General features: G+C 37.6%; 1 protein-coding gene and 1 long non-coding RNA gene across 6 annotated transcripts in view; one reads left to right on the forward strand and one right to left on the reverse strand.

Annotated features, from left to right (window-relative positions):
* Positions 1-17779, reverse strand: part of SPIRE1 (spire type actin nucleation factor 1) — a 204536-nt gene that overhangs the window by 27419 nt on the left and 159338 nt on the right. For 3 of the 5 annotated variants that reach the window (XR_005362715.1, XM_038543913.1, XM_038543911.1), the window contains exon 9: positions 6707-6748. The exons of the other annotated variants lie outside the window; for them this stretch is intronic. Coding sequence is in view for 2 of the 3 variants with exons in the window: in XM_038543913.1 (XP_038399841.1) it covers positions 6707-6748 (42 nt within the window). In the remaining variant the exon portion in view is untranslated. The remainder of the gene's footprint in view (positions 1-6706; positions 6749-17779) is intronic. 5 annotated transcript variants of the gene reach the window in all.
* On the forward strand, positions 6385-17461 carry LOC119872621. The gene is made up of 3 exons (XR_005362716.1): positions 6385-6409; positions 16523-16619; positions 17044-17461. It is a non-coding gene; the product is annotated as an uncharacterized LOC119872621 (long non-coding RNA).

Below are 17779 nucleotides of genomic sequence, written 5' to 3' on the forward strand. Positions count from 1 at the left end.
TACAGACTACAAAATATAAAGGATATAGTATATAGTTCATAGTACAGAGTACATTTTTTTAAAGTTTAAGAGACTTTAGTTTGAATATGCCTATCGTTCATTAAATTTAATTTTTCATAGTGCATAGCTATGTACCAAAGTATACAGGGAAAAAATAAACATTAGAAATACCTAAGGATGGAAGTATACAGGCAAAGAAGACATTCAGTACATACCATGAACAGGCTTAGAAGCATCCTAGGACAGTATCCATTAGAAAAGAATGAAAATCATGCAAAAAAAAATCTATCCAAATCATGGAAGGCAAATGAAATCAGTATAGTTATAGTTATAGTTTCTTGTATGGGATAAAGTATACATGTTCTTTGGATTGAAAACTCAATACAAATAAATATGGCTTGGCTTCTATGTCCAAGCCAAAAATTATCTATAGAAGTAACAAGTGTAGATGCTGCATGTGACAATAAAATATTAAAGGCCCCAGTATATAGTATAGAGTATGTAGTATAGAGGAGAGTACAGAATATATAGTAGTACACAGTAGAGAATACATATAGAGTGTATATTGTATAGAATACAGAGTACAGATCCGAGCGCAGGGTACAGATCATAGAATGTATACAGTTTATGGTATGGAGTACAGAGTATATGCAGCATATAGTATATAGAGTATACAGAGCACAAAATATATAGTATAGAGTATAGGGCACAGAGTATATAGAGCAATGTACATACTACATATAAAGTACAGAGTACAGAGAATATAACATGAAGCATACAGTAGCGTATGGAGTAGAGTACAGAATATATAGTACAGAGTACAGACTAGAGAGTACAAAGCACAGAGTATAGAATACAGAGTAAGAGTATTGAGTACATAGTATAGAGGACAGGTAATATAATATAGAGTTCACAGCACAGACTATGAAGTACAGAGCATACATTATAGTAAGATGCAGATGATTTGGGTTCAAAGGCTAGCTCTGGTGGTAGTTGTCTGACCGTGAGCAAGTTACCTAGCCTCTTATTTCATCACCTGTAAAATGGGCCTAACAACAGACATGGGCTCCTTTTGAAGATTAAGTTAACAATTGCATATAAAATACTCAATACTGTGTGTAATAAAGGCAACACACAATAAATGTTGGCAATTATGAACACTGATTTTTATCTCCATTTGTAACTAACTTAAGGCTCAGGGTGACTTAGCCAGTCACACGGCTAGTGTGCGGAACAGCTGATACTTGATTCCTTGTTAGTAGTGACTCAAAAGACCAACTTTTTGCCCCTGTACTCTGTATTCACTCTTACAGTGTAAGTGGAACTAATTTTCCTCAGTATTTCAAATGATGTTTTAAACACAGACAACATGGAATTGCACATGGAATAGTCTGTGAAACTCCTGCAGTTGAAGGTAAAGGGCACACTAAGCTCCGTTAGGAGGGAAAGCACTATAACTGCAGTTACTGTAAAATATTATAGTTTCCTTCACAACATACAACTTTTATATCCTTGGAGCTTAAGAGGTGGATTTCCAAAAAACATTCAGTGAATAAACATGTTCTAGTCCCGCCTTCCTTAACATTATTAAAAGAATAATATAAATTATTACAAGTGATGTGTATATCTAGTTTCATATTTACAATTTTTGCTATTTTTAGAGATCAAGGTCAGAGCACATGCCCTTTTGAATGAGAAGAAAGAGTCTGAGTAAGCAAGGAAGGACGCAGGAAAGTAAGAAAAGGAAAATGGATCCGTCAATCATTTATTTATTTAACACAAACATTTTATAATTGAAAACCTGACAACACATGCACTAATTTTCTTATTTCCTTTCCAGATGTTAAGTAGCTCTAATAAAAAGAAATAACTGGAAGAGGGGCTGCGCTTGACGGGCAAAAGGGCAAAAACTGCAAGTTTTTACACAAATTTATATGTTAAAATCTTCAAATAAATCTTTCCTGAGAGGATGTAGAGAGCAGTAGACTGCCAGACTTCGGAGAGTAGTTTTAAAGTTTTCCAGAAAGCAAAGGAGGAAATGATTAGGCTAACTGAATAATTTCTATTCAAGAAAAAAGGTAGGGTTCAAATACAGTCTTGACGCATATTTTAAAAGACCTTATTCTATAGTTTATATTCTTTTATCCACTTCCTATAGAATGACTCACATAAGTTGTAGTAGTTAGGCTTTCCAGAGAAAGCATAAAGTTCAAATACACACATCTTTGTCCCCTCTCAGCTGCCCAGATTCCAATCCAGGTGCCCACACTGCAGGTACTGTGAGAAGAGAAACAGCTTTCTGAGGTGGGTCACATTTCCAATCCTCCAAATCAGAGCTTTCCTAAGGGTGAAACTACTAGTAGTGCATGGAGGAACACTGGAGGTTTTAACGGTTATATATTCATTTAATGCTTCAGAAAAATACATCAGATACATGGCTTTATGGATGTTTTTCCTTAAGAAATTTTTAAGAAGTCATTGATGGTAGATTAAAATAATTTAAATAATACTGGTGGTACTGAAAGCCTGGCAAAAATCATGAGGGTGGCATTTGACCTAAAGTTTAGGGAATATTGGCTGCCATGAGTTCATTTCATTCTCAGTGCAGAAGATCTGAGAAACTACCTAATAGGTCTCTAGTTGCGTGAACTGTATCTACTATGAGATCGATAATTGACCAAAACTACTGAAATAACCACCTTGTGCTGAATTCAAAGCTTTGAGATAAATGGAATTGATGAAAAAAAAAAACAAAAAACAAAACAACAACAAAAAAAAACCAAAAAAACAAAAAAACGTAACCAGTTTCAGGATATCCACATATAGACCTAAATACTGTGTGTGACTTTACCTTATACTATATATTTATAAAAGACCTAGTTGAACATATTTTTAAGAGAAATGTTTAAGTAATTTGATTACTTATAACTTTCTGTTCAAATAAAGAAATCCTTATTATTACTTCAATGTAACAAGTGAGAAAACCAGGGACTTGCATAAGACTTTGTACTTCTATATAAGACAGAAATTCCTGAGAAAAAACTGGTGATATTTATAAACAAGCAAAATATTCAACATGCTAGCTATGGCATTAGAAGTCACATACCTCAGGTATAGAATCTAAAATGCATAACCATGATATTAAATGCTTTATGTAATAACTTTATATGTGTTAAGAAACACCCAACTGTTGTCTTACTTGGGGGAAAAATGACTGTGATATAGATTATATATTTAGTGTTTGCATTGCAAAAATAAATTACACTTACCTTAATTAATGTTGAATGGATTAAGATTTTCCACTAAGTATTACTATTTTTAAGACATACCTAAGCAGCAGAATATACTTCATTATGTGTCATTCTATACTTAAGTTCAGAGCCATTAACTATACTATATATTTAAATATTTATTACTTAGTGTGTTAATTTCCCAACTTAGAGAAGAACTGTATCCTATTCTTTGTATTTGGTTAAAAGAATGGATTTTTTTCCCATTTATTATTTGAGACATTTAAATTGACTAGTCAAAATGCAACAATGAAAACACAGAAGTAGCTAGCACAAGAAATTGAGAATGAAGCACATGGAAATCATGAAGTGCAATGAAGTAGCAAATGATAAGCAGTTAAAAGCAAATAAAAAATTTGGCTACTCTTTTACATCATGGAGGGTAAGAGCTTTCTTCCCAAATCAGAAGCCACCATATAACCTATATGAACACAAAATACACACACACATATATATATATATATAAAATCCAAAGTAAAAAATATATATATATAGTGTGGGGGGGCATGCAAATTGTCCAGATCAGCCACCTGTGCTTAATTTACCTTAGCCAAGAATCAATGTGTTTAGATAGCCGCTACTCCATTATAGTTCAACAGATGGAAGCATCTCCAGAAAAGAGACAGTCTCTTTAATATATACTGCCAACTTTTGGAGAATATCAGTGACAAATATGTACCAAAACATTCCTGAGTTTATTTTCCAGACCATTTTTATAAGTTTTTTTTCTTTTTTACATTTACTCCACAAATGTAGGTAAAATAAAACTTTTCAAATGAGTAAAGAAAATAGAAAAAGTTCTTCAGTGGTCAGCCAAAAGTAGTAAGATTGTAAAATATTTATCTGAATTTTTTAAAAGCCCTAATAACAGTGATGCCTGAGACCTACGAATCTAAACACAAATTTAAAAACAGTAGGAAATTAGTTTAGCAATTGGAGGATGCTCAGTAAATATTCATAAAAAGAATAAGATACTAGAACTCTTTGGCTCTTTAAATATGAATTTGTATATAAGGTATGCCAACAATTCCAGAGCATATGAAATAAAACTCTGGAGGAAAATATTAATGTCAACAACTCATTTCATTTTACATTCGAAAAACAGTTCCTAGGGGTGCCTGGGTGGCTCAGTCAGTAAGCGACTGCCTTTAGCTCAGGTCATGATCTCAGGGTCCTGGGATTGAGCCCCACATCAGGCTCCCTGCTTGGCAGGGATTGAGCCTGCTTCTCCCTCTCTCTGCCTCTTCTCATGCTTGCACTCTCTCTCAAATAAATAAAATCTTTAAAAAACAACAAAAAAAAAAAACAGCTTCCAAAGTAAAAAATTCTAATTTGCAAAAATATTTTATTTGGATTAAGTTGGTTTTGAAAATTCACTCATATATTGGGATCCCTGGGTGGCTCAGTGGTTTAGCGCCTGCCTTTCACCCCAGGGCGCGATCCTGGAGCCCCAGGATCGAGTCCCATGTCGGGCTCTTGGCATGGAGCCTGCCTCTCTGTCTGTGTCTCTGCCTCTCTCTCTCTATGTCTATCATAAATAAATAAAATCTTTAAAAAAAAAAAAAAGAAAATTCACTCATATATAAAAACTCAATTTAAAAAGGGGTTGATTTCAGAAATCAAATTTAGTTAATGGTTGTTTCACTATTAATCCCTGTCTATTTAACAGCAAGTATCTAAACTTGTTCTATAAGCCCAGAACACATTAATTATACAGTTGACCCTTGAACAAGGCAAGAGAGACCTCCATTCCCAATCAAAAATCTGCAAATAACTTTTGTCTCCAAAAAACTTAACTGCTAATTAAGTCTACTGTTGACTGGGAAACTTACTGATAATATTAACAGTCAACGGACAAATATATATATATATATAAAGATTTTATTTATTTATTCATGAGAGACACAGAGAGAGAGAGAGACAGAGACAGAGAGAGACACAGACACAGGCAGAGGGAGATGCAGGTTCCATGCAGGGAACCCGACGTGGGACTCGATTCCGGGTCTCCAGGATCAGGCCCTGGGCTGAAGGCGGTGCTAAAACGCTGAGCCATCCTGGCTGCTCAACGGACATATATTTTGTATGTTATACTTATCATATATATGTGTGTGTGTGCATATATACTGTATTCTTAAAATAAAGCTAGAATAATATATTTTTTAAGATTTTATTTATTTATTAGAGACACACACACACAAAGACAGAGAGAGAGAATGAGACAGGCAGAGGGAGAAGCAGGCTCCATGCAGGGAGCCCGACTGGGACTTGATCCCAGGTCTCCAGGATCATGCCCTGGGCTGAAGGTGGCACTAAACCGCCAAGCCACCTGGGCTGCCCTAGAATAATATTTTTTTTAAAGAAAAAAAAATTTAAGAAAATCATAAGGAAGAGAAAATGTCCTTTGCACAGAGGACTAGGGAGCAAGGGTGATGGGTGTGTCGGCTCCTCCTATAGCACCATTCTGCTCTCTGGGCACATTCCTTGCTTCAGCTCAGCATCCTGTCCGCCAGCCCTGGGTGCAGACCCTAATCCTCCTGTCAGCATCAGGGGGCAACCTGCAACCCTGTTGTCTCTGGTCCCTAGAGGCTGCTGACAATCTCAGCAGGCCTCCTTGGGCCTTTGTGGGTTCCTGGAGGGCAGATTAGTTGTCTTCCATTTGGTCCTATGAAGACTGGGGTGGACAGTTATAAATAAATGACCTGTAGCTTTTGCTGTCAACTCTTAAATAAAAAAAAAAAAAAAATTCCTATTAGTGGATCTGAGCAGTTCAAACTCATGTTGTTTAGGGTCAGCTATATTCTACAACCAAAGCCATTATAACATAGCTGTATTTTTATACTCTCAAACAGCACTCAGAATCATTCATGACTAGCCTCTATCCAGAGGGAGCCCCAGGACACCAAACACAGCTCTTGCCTGACAACTAAGGAGCGGTGGTCCTCTGAAATAGCTGACAGCTCTGAGTCTAATTACTTAAATAACAGAATGCTTTAGAGAATAAGAAACATCAAAACTTTGTCTCTTGAAACTTCTTCTATTCTCTTAAAGCAAAGTTCTGTTTTAGATTTTGACATCACTACTTTAGAAGAGTGTGGATAACTCTAAAAGAAGAAGTGTGGGTAAGAGATAGTGAATGTAAGGATGGGCAGTCACATTTCATAACCACAGGGATGGCATAATGGTTCTTCTATAATCTCTCATAGGCAACAGATTTATTAGTGGAGTTTTAATTTTTTTAAGTGTATGGTTTTCAAATAAGCAGAACATTTTATCTTACTGACCACAGTTTAGAAGAAGCCTTTCAATTTTCTCCTTTAACATGTATGGACAAGCAGATGAATGAAATGCATTTCACAGAAACCACAAAACCCATGTCAGGTGTGAAAGCGTTTTTTTTTTGTTTTGTTTTGTTTTACCTGACAAGTCAAAACTGTAAGACATGCTAAGTGGCCGCATTGCTGAAAAAAGAAAACAAACAATAAAAAAATAATTCAGCTGTTAGGAATATACAGGGAGGACAAAAAAGGGAGGAAGCTTCAAGAAGACCTATAATGGCACATTTCAGATTTTATGGCAGAAGGCAGAGAATAAAAATCTGAAATACAACAAAACTATGAGTCTTAGTTTCAATTATATTACTAAGACTTGAAACGGAGTAACATTAAAAGAAAAAACATAATTTTTTAAACAACATGTTAAGAATGAAAGCATGAAAGATATAAAACATTTTAAAGAAACATAGTATAGGATTTTGGCTTAAATATAACATGATTTTAGGACACAAATTTTTTAAGTTAAACAATAAATGTGTTCTTAAATGACTTATTTCAGGATGAGAATCTGATGCTACTAAAATAGGTGAAACATTTTATATAAAGTCTCTTTCAGGAATTAGCATCACAATGCATCACTATGCTGCCCATTGCAGGCAGTGTAACCTAGCAGTTGAAGAGAGGCCCCAGGAGCCAGAATGTCTGAATTTGCATCTCAGCTCTGCCACTTAGTAGCACTGTGATTCTGGGAAAGTTACTTAACCTCTCTCTGCTTCAGTTATTTAATCTGTAAAATGGGAAAAATGGTACTTATCTCATGAGATTGTTAATGAAGATTGAATGATCCTACCAAAATAAGGTGCTTGCATATAGCAAACTGCTTCACACACAGTAAAAGCTCAAAAAATAGAATTTCTTAAGAATAAATTTATTTCCTGTTGAAATAATGTCTTAAAATTTTTATTATACATGCTAAAAATCATTGAATTGCATTTTATATGGGTGAATTTTATAGTAGATAAATTATGCCTCAATAAAGCTATTTTTTAAAAAAGCTTACTACAAAGATTTGATTAATTTGGGTATTCACGACAGTGAAGAATTAACTTTTTTCACTGCAGCTCAAAACTCTTAATAGTCAATCTATTCTATGACCTAGGCTCAGGGAGGACAGGCAACTCTATGGTCAGAAGAGGACAGACCTTGGATCTATAGTAGGGATGGAAGTACAGGCATAATGGGGAGAATGTCTCCCCCATTCATGTCTTCCAGGTATACTGCCTATAGAGTTCTAACACCTAAATTTAATAGAATGTTAAGTGTCTCTCAATGTTTGTGGCAGATGTTTTTATTTTTATTTTTTTGTGGCAGATGTTTTTAAAGGAATAATTTATACAAAGCAGGCTCCATGCAGGGAGCCCGATGCGGGACTCGATCCTGGGACCCCAGGACCACGCCCCGGGCCAAAGGCAGGCGCCAAACCGCTGAGCCACCCAGGGATCCCCTAAGATGTAACTTTTAAATAAACATTTTACTGTGTTTTAGTTATCGCAGAGAAAAGCAGGAATTTTATACTGAAATAAATAAAAATATTCAAACTGCTATATTTCAATATAAAATTCCTCCACTCACCATTCAAAGAACCCTACATTTCTTGTACACTTTTCTTTTTTTTTTAATTTTTATTTATTTATGATAGTCACACACACACAGAGAGAGAGGCAGAGACATAGGCAGAGGGAGAAGCAGGCTCCATGCACCGGGAGCCGATGTGGGATTCGATCCCGGGTCTCCAGAATCGCGCCCTGGGCCAAAGGCAGGTGCTAAACTGCTGCGCCACCCAGGGATCCCTCTTGTACACTTTTCTAGATGTCTCCTGAGGCAAGGGAAACAAGCAAAAACAAACTAATGGGACTACATCAAAATAAAAAGCTTTTGAACAGTGAAGGAAACCATCAACAAAACTAAAAGGCAACCCTACTCAATGGGAGAAGATATTTACAAATGATACAATTAAAAGGGGGTCAATATCCAAAATATATAAAGAACTTACATAGCTCAGTGCCCAAAACCCCAAATAATACAATTAAAAATGGGCAGAGGACATCAATAGACATTTTTCCAAAGAAGACATCCAGATGACCAAGAGCTATGTGAAAAGATGCTCAACATTACTCATTATTGGGGAAATACAAATCAAACTCACAATGAGATATCACCTCACACCTGTCAGAATGGCTAAAAACAAAAATATAAGAAACAGCAAGTGTTGGTGAGGACATGGAGAAAAAGGAACCCTTGTGCACTGGTGGTGGGAATGTATACTGTTGCAGCTACTGTGAAAAACTGTATGAAGTTTCCTCAGAAAGTTAAAAAAGAGAATTACGGTATGATCCAGTAATTCTATTACTGGGTATTTATCCAAAGAAAAGGAAAACAGTAATTCAACAAGATACATGTACCTCTATTTTATTGAAGCATTATTTACAATTGCCAAGAAATGGAAGAAGCTCAAGCATCCATTGATTGATGAATGGATAAAGAAGATGTGTGTGTATATATATATACACACATACACACAATGAAATATTGTTCAGCCATAAAAAAGAATGAAATCTTGCCATTTGCAACAACATGTATGGATCTAAATGATATGATGCTAAGTGAAATATGTCGGTTAGAGAAAGACAAGTACCATATGATTTCATTCATATCTGGAATTTAAGAAACTAAACAAATGAACAAAGGACAAAGAGACAAATAGGGACACCTAAGTGGCTCAGTGGTTGAATGTCTCCCTTTGGCTCAGGGCGTGATCCCAGAGTCCCAGGATTGAGTCCTGCATCAGGCTCCCCACAGAGAGCCTGCCTCTCTCTCTGCCTCTGTTCTCTGCCTCTCTCTCTCTCTGTCTCTCATGAATAAACAAAGAGAATAATAAGAAAAGAAATTAAAAAAAAAAAAAAAAGACTCTAATGGTTACCAGAGGACAGACAGGTAGGAATGGGTGAAATAGGGGAAGGGGATTAAGAGTACCTTTAACCCGATGAACACTGAGAAATGTATAAAACTGCTGAATCATTATACCTGAAATTAATATAGCACTGTATGTTAATTCTACTTGAATAAAAATAACCCACCTATTTAAAAAACGCCTAAATTTCTGTAAAAGGCATCTGAATCAGCAAATAAAAAGTCAAACTCTCACTCTTTGCACATGACGTGATACTCTATGTAGAAAGCCCAAAAAAGAGATGCCTGAGTGGCTCAGTGGTTGAGCATCTGCCTTCAGCTCAGGTCATGATCCTGGGGTCCTGGGATCGAGTCCCACATTGGGCTCCCTGCATGGAGCCTGCTTCTCCCTCTGCCTAGGTCTCTGCCTCTCTCTGTCTCTCATGAATAAATAAAATCTTAAAAAAAAAAAAGAAAACTATAAAACTCTGCTGATAGAAATTTAAAAAGACAGGGATGCCTGGGTGGCTCAGTGGTTGAGCATCTGCCTTTGGCTCAGGGTGTGATCCTGGGGTCCTGGAATCGAGTTCTGCACTGGGCTCCCCACACGGAGCCTGCTTCTCCCTTTGCCTAGGTCTCTGCCTCTCTCGCTCTCTGTGTCTCTCAAATAAATAAAATCTTTAAAAAAAAGAAAGAAAGAAAGCCCAAAGACTCCAGCCCCAAATTGCTAGAATCTTACAGGAATTCAGCCAACATGGTATGATATAAAAATCAATGCACAGAAATCAGTTGCATTTCTATACACTAATAATGAGACAGAAGAAAGAAAAATTAAGGATCCCATTTATAATTGCACCAAAACCATAAAGTACCTAAGAATAAACCTAACCAAAGAGGCAAAGGATCTGTACTCAGAACTATAGAACACTCATCCAAGAAAGTGAGGAAGACACAAAGAAATGGAAAAACATCCCATGTTCATGGGCTAGAAGAACAAATATTGTTAAAATGTCTATGCAACCTAGAGCAATCTATACATTCAATGCAATCCCTATCAAAATACCGTCAACTTTCTTCACAGAGCTGGAACAAAAAATCCTAAAATTTGTATGGAATGAGAAAAGACCCCCAATAGCCAAATGAAGGTTGAAAAAGAAAACCAAAGCTGGAGGCATCACAATTCCACACTTTGAGCTCTATTACAAAGCTGTGATCATCAAGACAGCCTGGTACTGGCACAAAAACAGACACATAGATCAATGGACCAGAATAGAGAACCCATAAATGGACTTTCAACTCTATGATTAACTAATCTTTGATGAGGCAGCAAATGATATCCAATAGAAAAAAGACAGTCTCTTTAACAAATGGTGTTGGGAAAATTGGACAGCCACATGTAGAATAATGAAACTGGACCATTTTCTTACACTATACACAAAAACAGACTCAAACTAGATGAAAGACCTAAATGTGAGACAGGAATCCATCCAAATCCTAAAGGAGAACACAAGCAGCAACCTCTGTAGCCTCGACTGCAGCAACTTCTTTCTAGATAGGTCTCCAAAGGCAAGGGAAACAAAGGCAAAAATGAACTACTGGGACTTCATCAAGATAAAAAGCTTTTGCACAGCAAAAGAAACAATCAACATAACCAAAAGACAACTGACAGAATGGGAGAAGATATTTGCAAATGACACATCAGGTAAAGGGCTAGTATCCAAGATCTATAAAGAACTTATCAAACTCAATATCCAACAAATAATCCAATCATGAAATGGGCAGAAGTCATGAGCAGACATTTCTCCAAAGACATACACATGGCCAACAGACACATGAGAAAATGTTCAACATCATTCGGCATCAGGAAAAGTACAAATCAAAACCACAATGAGATACTACCTTATATTGGTCAGAATGGCTAAAATTTAAGTCAGGAAATGACAGAGGTTGGTGAGGATGTGGAGAAAGGGGAATTCTCCTACACTGTTGGTGGGAATGCAAACTGGCGTAGCCACTCTGGAAAACAGGATGGAGGTTCCTCAAAAAGTTGAAACAGAGCTACTCTTCGACCCAGCAATTGCACTACTAGGTATTTACCCCAAAGACAAATGTAGTGATCCTAAGGGGGCACCTACACCCCAAAGTTTATGGCAGCAATGTCCACAGTAACCAAACTATGGAAAGAGCCCAGATGTCCATCAACAGATGAATAGATAAAGAAGATGTGGTGTACACACACACACATGTATATACACACACACACACACACAGGAATACTACTCAGCCATCAAAAAAACCCCAAATCTTGTCATTTGCAATGATGTGGATAGAGCTAGAGGGTATTTGCTTAGTGAAATAAGTCAATCATATGATCTCACTCATATGTGGAATCTAAGAAACAAAACAGAGGATCACGGGAAGAGAAGAAAAAACAGAACAAGACAAAACCAGGGGGAGACAAACCATAAGAGACTCTTTTTTTTTTTTAAGGTTTTATTCATCTGACACAGAGAGAGAGAGAGCGAGCGAGCGCGCACGCACAAGTATGCATGCACACAAGCAGAGGCAGTGGCAGAAGGAGCGGGAGAAGCAGGCCCCCTGTGGAACAGGGAGCCCAAACTGGGGCTTGATCCCAGGACCTTGGGATCATAACCTGAGCTGAAGGCAGGTGCTTAACCAGCTGAGCCACCCAGGTGTCTCCATAAGAGACTCTTAATCATAGGAAACAAATTGGGGGTTGTTGGGAGGAGGGGGTGGGGTAACTGGGGAATGAGCATTAAAGAGGGGACATGATATAATGAGCACTGGTTGTTACATAAGACTGAGGAATCACCAAACTCTACCTTTGAAACTAATAATACACTATATGTTAATAAAAAAATTCATAGCAGAAACTTGTAGTTCAATAATCAAGATATTTTGGATGCAGAAATTATGTATTTCAAACAGAAAAGGATTTCATAATTTAGGTGATATTTATTGAAGAAATAAATGTTCTACCTCAAAAAACGCTGACTACAAAAGTGCTATAAATTTAATTTTACTGCTTTTCTCAAGAAAATCTAAACATTTATTAATTATAGTTATTTTAAAGATTTCTATTAAGGAATATTACAATATTATAATATTCCTTAATAGAAGCAAATATCCGGTTTCTGTGGTCCATAATCTGATTATAGTATTTATACATTCATTAGTATGAGGTTTTCAAATAAATATCTGTGACTCATAAAAAAAACCCTGCATTTCTGAATTCAAATACCATTGAATCTAGATTTTCCTATTTATACACAGTAAATAAGATCCAACATATTCTCAAAGCATTTACCACCCTTCTCTAATATCTTCTCATTCTGTTTTTCCCTGATATGTGAATAATCTATCTTTTGAAATAAGACTATTGCAGCATTACAGAGGGCTGCTATTATTTCTTGGAAGATGAGGTTTGGATCTTTTCCAAGCTCTACGTATTACAAAAAGGAGAGAAATCAAGCATAATAGCAATTAAGAAATTTACAGAAAAGATGCCTTTTAAAGGCACAATTTATATTTAAAACCAAAAGTCTCAATTCAGTATGAGATGTTAGGAAACAGAAAATGATGGGACATGAACAAAGACTGGTGCTCAAGAATAGTATTTTCAGGCTTGACAGTAAAAAAAAAAAAAAAAAGACATTCTGTCAAAAAATAGGGAAATAAAACACAATTTAGCCATATTATCAGGATACAAGCGCCTTATGAGTCCTATTTAATGACATGGGAAGATGTTCACATGACATACAATGTTAAGTGAAGAGAACAGAGTATAGTTCTTTTTTATTTATTTATTTTTTTTTAAATTTTTATTTATTTATGATAGTCACACACACACACACAGAGAGAGGCAGAGACATAGGCAGAGGGAGAAGCAGGCTCCATGCACCGAGAGCCCGATGTGGGATTCGATCCCGGGTCTCCAGGATTGCGCCCTGGGCCAAAGGCAGGCGCTAAACCGCTGCGCCACCCAGGGATCCCTTTTTTTTCTTTTTAAACAGAGTATAGTTCTTATCTCCATACTGCACAAGTAGATTTACAGTAGATGCCTCTGGCTTTTGAAATTATGGGTAACATTTCTTTAAACATTTACACATGTCCCCAGTTTCTATAGTGGGATTCTACTCACAATTACATGGAGGGGAAAGGTTATAAAAATATTTAGGGAAACTTGTCCTAAGTGCATTCTGCCAACCTCATCCTAATCAAACTCCCCAAAGCAAAATTGTATAGTAAGAACCAATGTAGATCTGCAGAAATAACAAGCCCAAATACCTAACTTTCCAATAAGATACAAGATCAGTTTGAATGCAGAATTGTAGAAGACTCTCACTTTCTGTAACAGCTCGATCATGATTGTTGTGAATCACCAATTCATAAGGTTAAAATAAAAAATAGTAAGATATGCTCAAAACATAAAATTGGTATTATTTTTTTAAAGATTTATTTACTTGAGTATGAATGAGAAAGAGAGAATGTGCATACTAGCATGCAAGTGGGGTAAGGTGCAGAGGGAGAGAATATCCAAGTAGACTCTAATGCTGAATTTGGAGCCTGAGATGGGGATCAATCACAGAGGCCATGAGATCAAGACCTGAGCTGCAGTATGGTACTGGCACAAAAACAGACACATAGATCAATGGAACAGAATAGAGAACCCAGAAGTGGACCCTGAACTTTATGGTCAACTAATATTCGATAAAGGAGGAAGGACTATCCATTGGAAGAAAGACAGTCTCTTCAATAAATGGTGCTGGGAAAATTGGACATCCACATGCAGAAGAATGAAACTAGACCACTCTCTTACACCAGACACAAAGATAAACTCAAAATGGATGAAAGATCTAAATGTGAGACAAGATTCCATCAAAATCCTAGAGAAGAACACAGGCAACACCCTTTTTGAACTCGGCCACAGTAACTTCTTGCAAGATACATCCACGAAGGCAAAAGAAACAAAAGCAAAAATGAACTATTGGGACTTCATCAAGATAAGAAGCTTTTGCACAGCAAAGGATACAGTCAACAAAACTAAAAGACAACCTACAGAATGGGAGAAGATATTTGCAAATGACGTATCAGATACAGGGCTAGTTTCTAAGATCTATAAAGAACTTATTAAACTCAACACCAAAGAAACAAACAATCCAATCATGAAATGGGCAAAAGACATGAAGAGAAATCTCACAGAGGAAGACATAGACATGGCCAACATGCACATGAGAAAATGCTCTGCATCACTTGCCATCAGGGAAATACAAATCCAAACCACAATGAGATACCACCTCACACCAGTGAGAATGGGGAACATTAACAAGGCAGGAAACAACAAATGTTGGAGAGGATGAGGAGAAAAGGGAACCCTCCTGCACTGTTGGTGGGAATGTGAACTGGTGCAGCCACTCTGGAAAACTGTGTGGAGGTTCCTCAAAGAGTTAAAAATAGACCTGCCCTACGACCCAGCAATGTACTGCTGGGGATTTACCCCAAAGATACAGATGCAATGAAACGCCAGAACACCTGCACCCCGATGTTTATAGCAGCAATGGCCACAATAGCCAAACTGTGGAAGGAGCCTCGGTGTCCTTCGAAAGATGAATGGATAAAGACGTGGTTTATGTATACAATGGAATATTACTCAGCCATTAGAAATGACAAATACCCACCATTTGCTTCAACGTGGATGGAACTGGAGGGTATTATGCTGAGTGAAGTCAGTCAGTCGAAGGACAAACATTATATGTTCTCATTCATGTGGGGAATATAAATAATAGTGAAAGGGAATATAAGGGAAGGGAGAAGAAATGTGTGGGAAATATCAGAAAGGGAGACAGAATGTAAAGACTCCTAACTCTGGGAAACGAACTAGGGGTGGTAGAAGGGGAGGAGGGCGGGGGGTGGGAGTGAATGGGTGACGGGCACTGGGGGTTATTCTGTATGTTGGTAAATTGAACACCAATAAAAAAAAAAAAAAAAAAAACTGAGCCCCTGAATCAGCATTAGTTATTGAACTACATGTTTTGATGAGGGCTTCTATTGACATTTGTTGTGGTCTATTAAAAATTCCTTGTGGGGGATCCCTGGGTAGCGCAGCGGTTTAGTGCCTGCCTTTGGCCCAGGGCGCGATCCTGGAGACCCGGGATCGAATCCCACATCGGGCTCCCGGTGCATGGAGCCTGCTTCTCCCTTTGCCTGTGTCTCTGCGCCTCTCTCTCTCTCTCTCTCTCTCTCTCTCTCTCTGTGACTATCATAAATAAATAAAAATTAAAAAAAAAAAAAAAAAAGACCTGAGCTGAAACCAAGAGTTGGTTCCTTAACTGACTGAGCCACTGAGGGGCCCTTGATATTTAATTGTTCTAAAGTAGGTTTCCTGTTATTTAACATCTAACTTGTTTAAAATGAAAGAGAAGAACATATATGTGACAAAGGCTTGCAACGATCCTTCCAAGCAATCAAAGTGGCCCAACACTCACAGGGACTGCTAGTCTCTCCCTCAAATGACCTCGCCAATGTCTTGTGACTTGCTGTTAATGGTCTTGTAGTATGAACATGCATGACACTCCAGAGTCATTCTTTTGTAAGCATTCGTGGGCAGGCATTATGCCTTGTTCATCTCTATATCCCAGGAGATGGCATGGTTGTTTAATAGAAAGTAAAGGTTAAAAAAAAACTATTAGAAAAGTGAAGGAACTATATGTCAAATACCATCCATGTCGTACAAGCACATTATGCCTATATTGCTCCTTTCTCTAGTCTTTTTGGTACTTCCACTGAGGTTGACAATCCCTTAGCCTAATTACTCTGTGCTCCTGTAAATCATGAAGCTTGCTTTTCTCATGGTAATAGATTTGTTTTGCCTCATGGTTTTATTGAAATCTTTTCTATTATCCCCACTGTTTCTTCTCAAGGTATGCTAATTTAAAAGAAATCCAGTCTTAAGCTAGCTTCCCATAATACCATTTCCTTATTTTTCCACAGTGGTTCTTACTCTTTTGAGGCTGTGTACTGTTTTTGGAAACTAAGGAAAAATATGGATCCTCTCTCCAGAAAAATGCACATTCATACATTTTATGAAGTAAGCACATTTTTTTTTATATTTTGGGGACTCTCAGACTCTCGTCAGGCTTGTTCAAGGACTCTCAGAATAAGAACCCTTGGTGCACATGGCTTGGATGTTTTAGTTCATTATTATATAAATGCTCACATGGATTTGTCACTTAGCATGCTTTCAACATTTTTATTTTTTTAAAAAAGACTTGATTTATTTATCCATGAGACCCCAGAGAGAAGGCAGAGACATAGGCAGAGGGAGAAGCAGGCTCCTCGCAGGGAGCCCAATGTGGGACCCGGTCCCAGAACTCTGGGATCACACCCTGAGCCAAAGGCAGACTCCCAACTGCTGAGTCATCCAGGTGTCCCTCAACATTTTTAAAAGACAACACTTGCTGCCATAAAAATTGGACCCCTGTCCAGCACTGACTCAACTTTCTCTCTCTCAGTAGCTTTGTAACTGGAAGGTACATTCAATTATTTCAGCACCTATGGGTGCACTTCTACAACAATGAACAAGACAGATGTGGGTCCTGCTGGCACAGAGGTCACAAGGTAAAAGAAGGGTCAAGAGTCTAACAAAAGGATATCAACATGACATGACTCAAGATTTTGAGGCTAGAAGCAGAGACAGCAGTCAAAGCTGATGTGATAAGCTAGATAAGAGAAGATGTCAGGCTGGGTTAGGATGGTGTTGGGCTAAAAATGGGGAAAACTAGAAAGATCCAGAATAAGAAATATCAACAGGGCTTAGCTGTTAGGTGGGAATCTGAGATGATGGTGAAGTTCTGCCTTGAGCACACTGAGATGAGGAAACAGGAGAAGATGGTTTGGGAGAAAACAAATGGCTTCCCCTGTCCTGCTGTAGGCCCTAGCTAGCAGACAGCTGGGGGAATGGGTGTGAGCTCAGAGAGACAGGTGCACAGATGAGGGCTGAAGTAGCCAGAACAAAAATCACAGAGATCGGTGTGGTTGTTCAGAGAGACACAGTGAACCCAGGATAGAAATCTGAAAGACCACGCAGGGTCTAACAGAGGCAGGAAAAGAGATTAGAGGAGAAGACTAGGAGAGTGTGGTTCTTTTCCTGTTCAGATGCCACTACTGTCTATTTTCCTACAGGAAGTTTCTCTGAATTCTTTGGGCATCTTTAATCTTACAAATAAGAGGAAAGTTGTATAAACAAAA

This window comes from Canis lupus, chromosome 7, assembly GCF_011100685.1.
Source record: "Canis lupus familiaris isolate Mischka breed German Shepherd chromosome 7, alternate assembly UU_Cfam_GSD_1.0, whole genome shotgun sequence".
Taxonomy (NCBI): domain Eukaryota; kingdom Metazoa; phylum Chordata; class Mammalia; order Carnivora; family Canidae; genus Canis; species Canis lupus.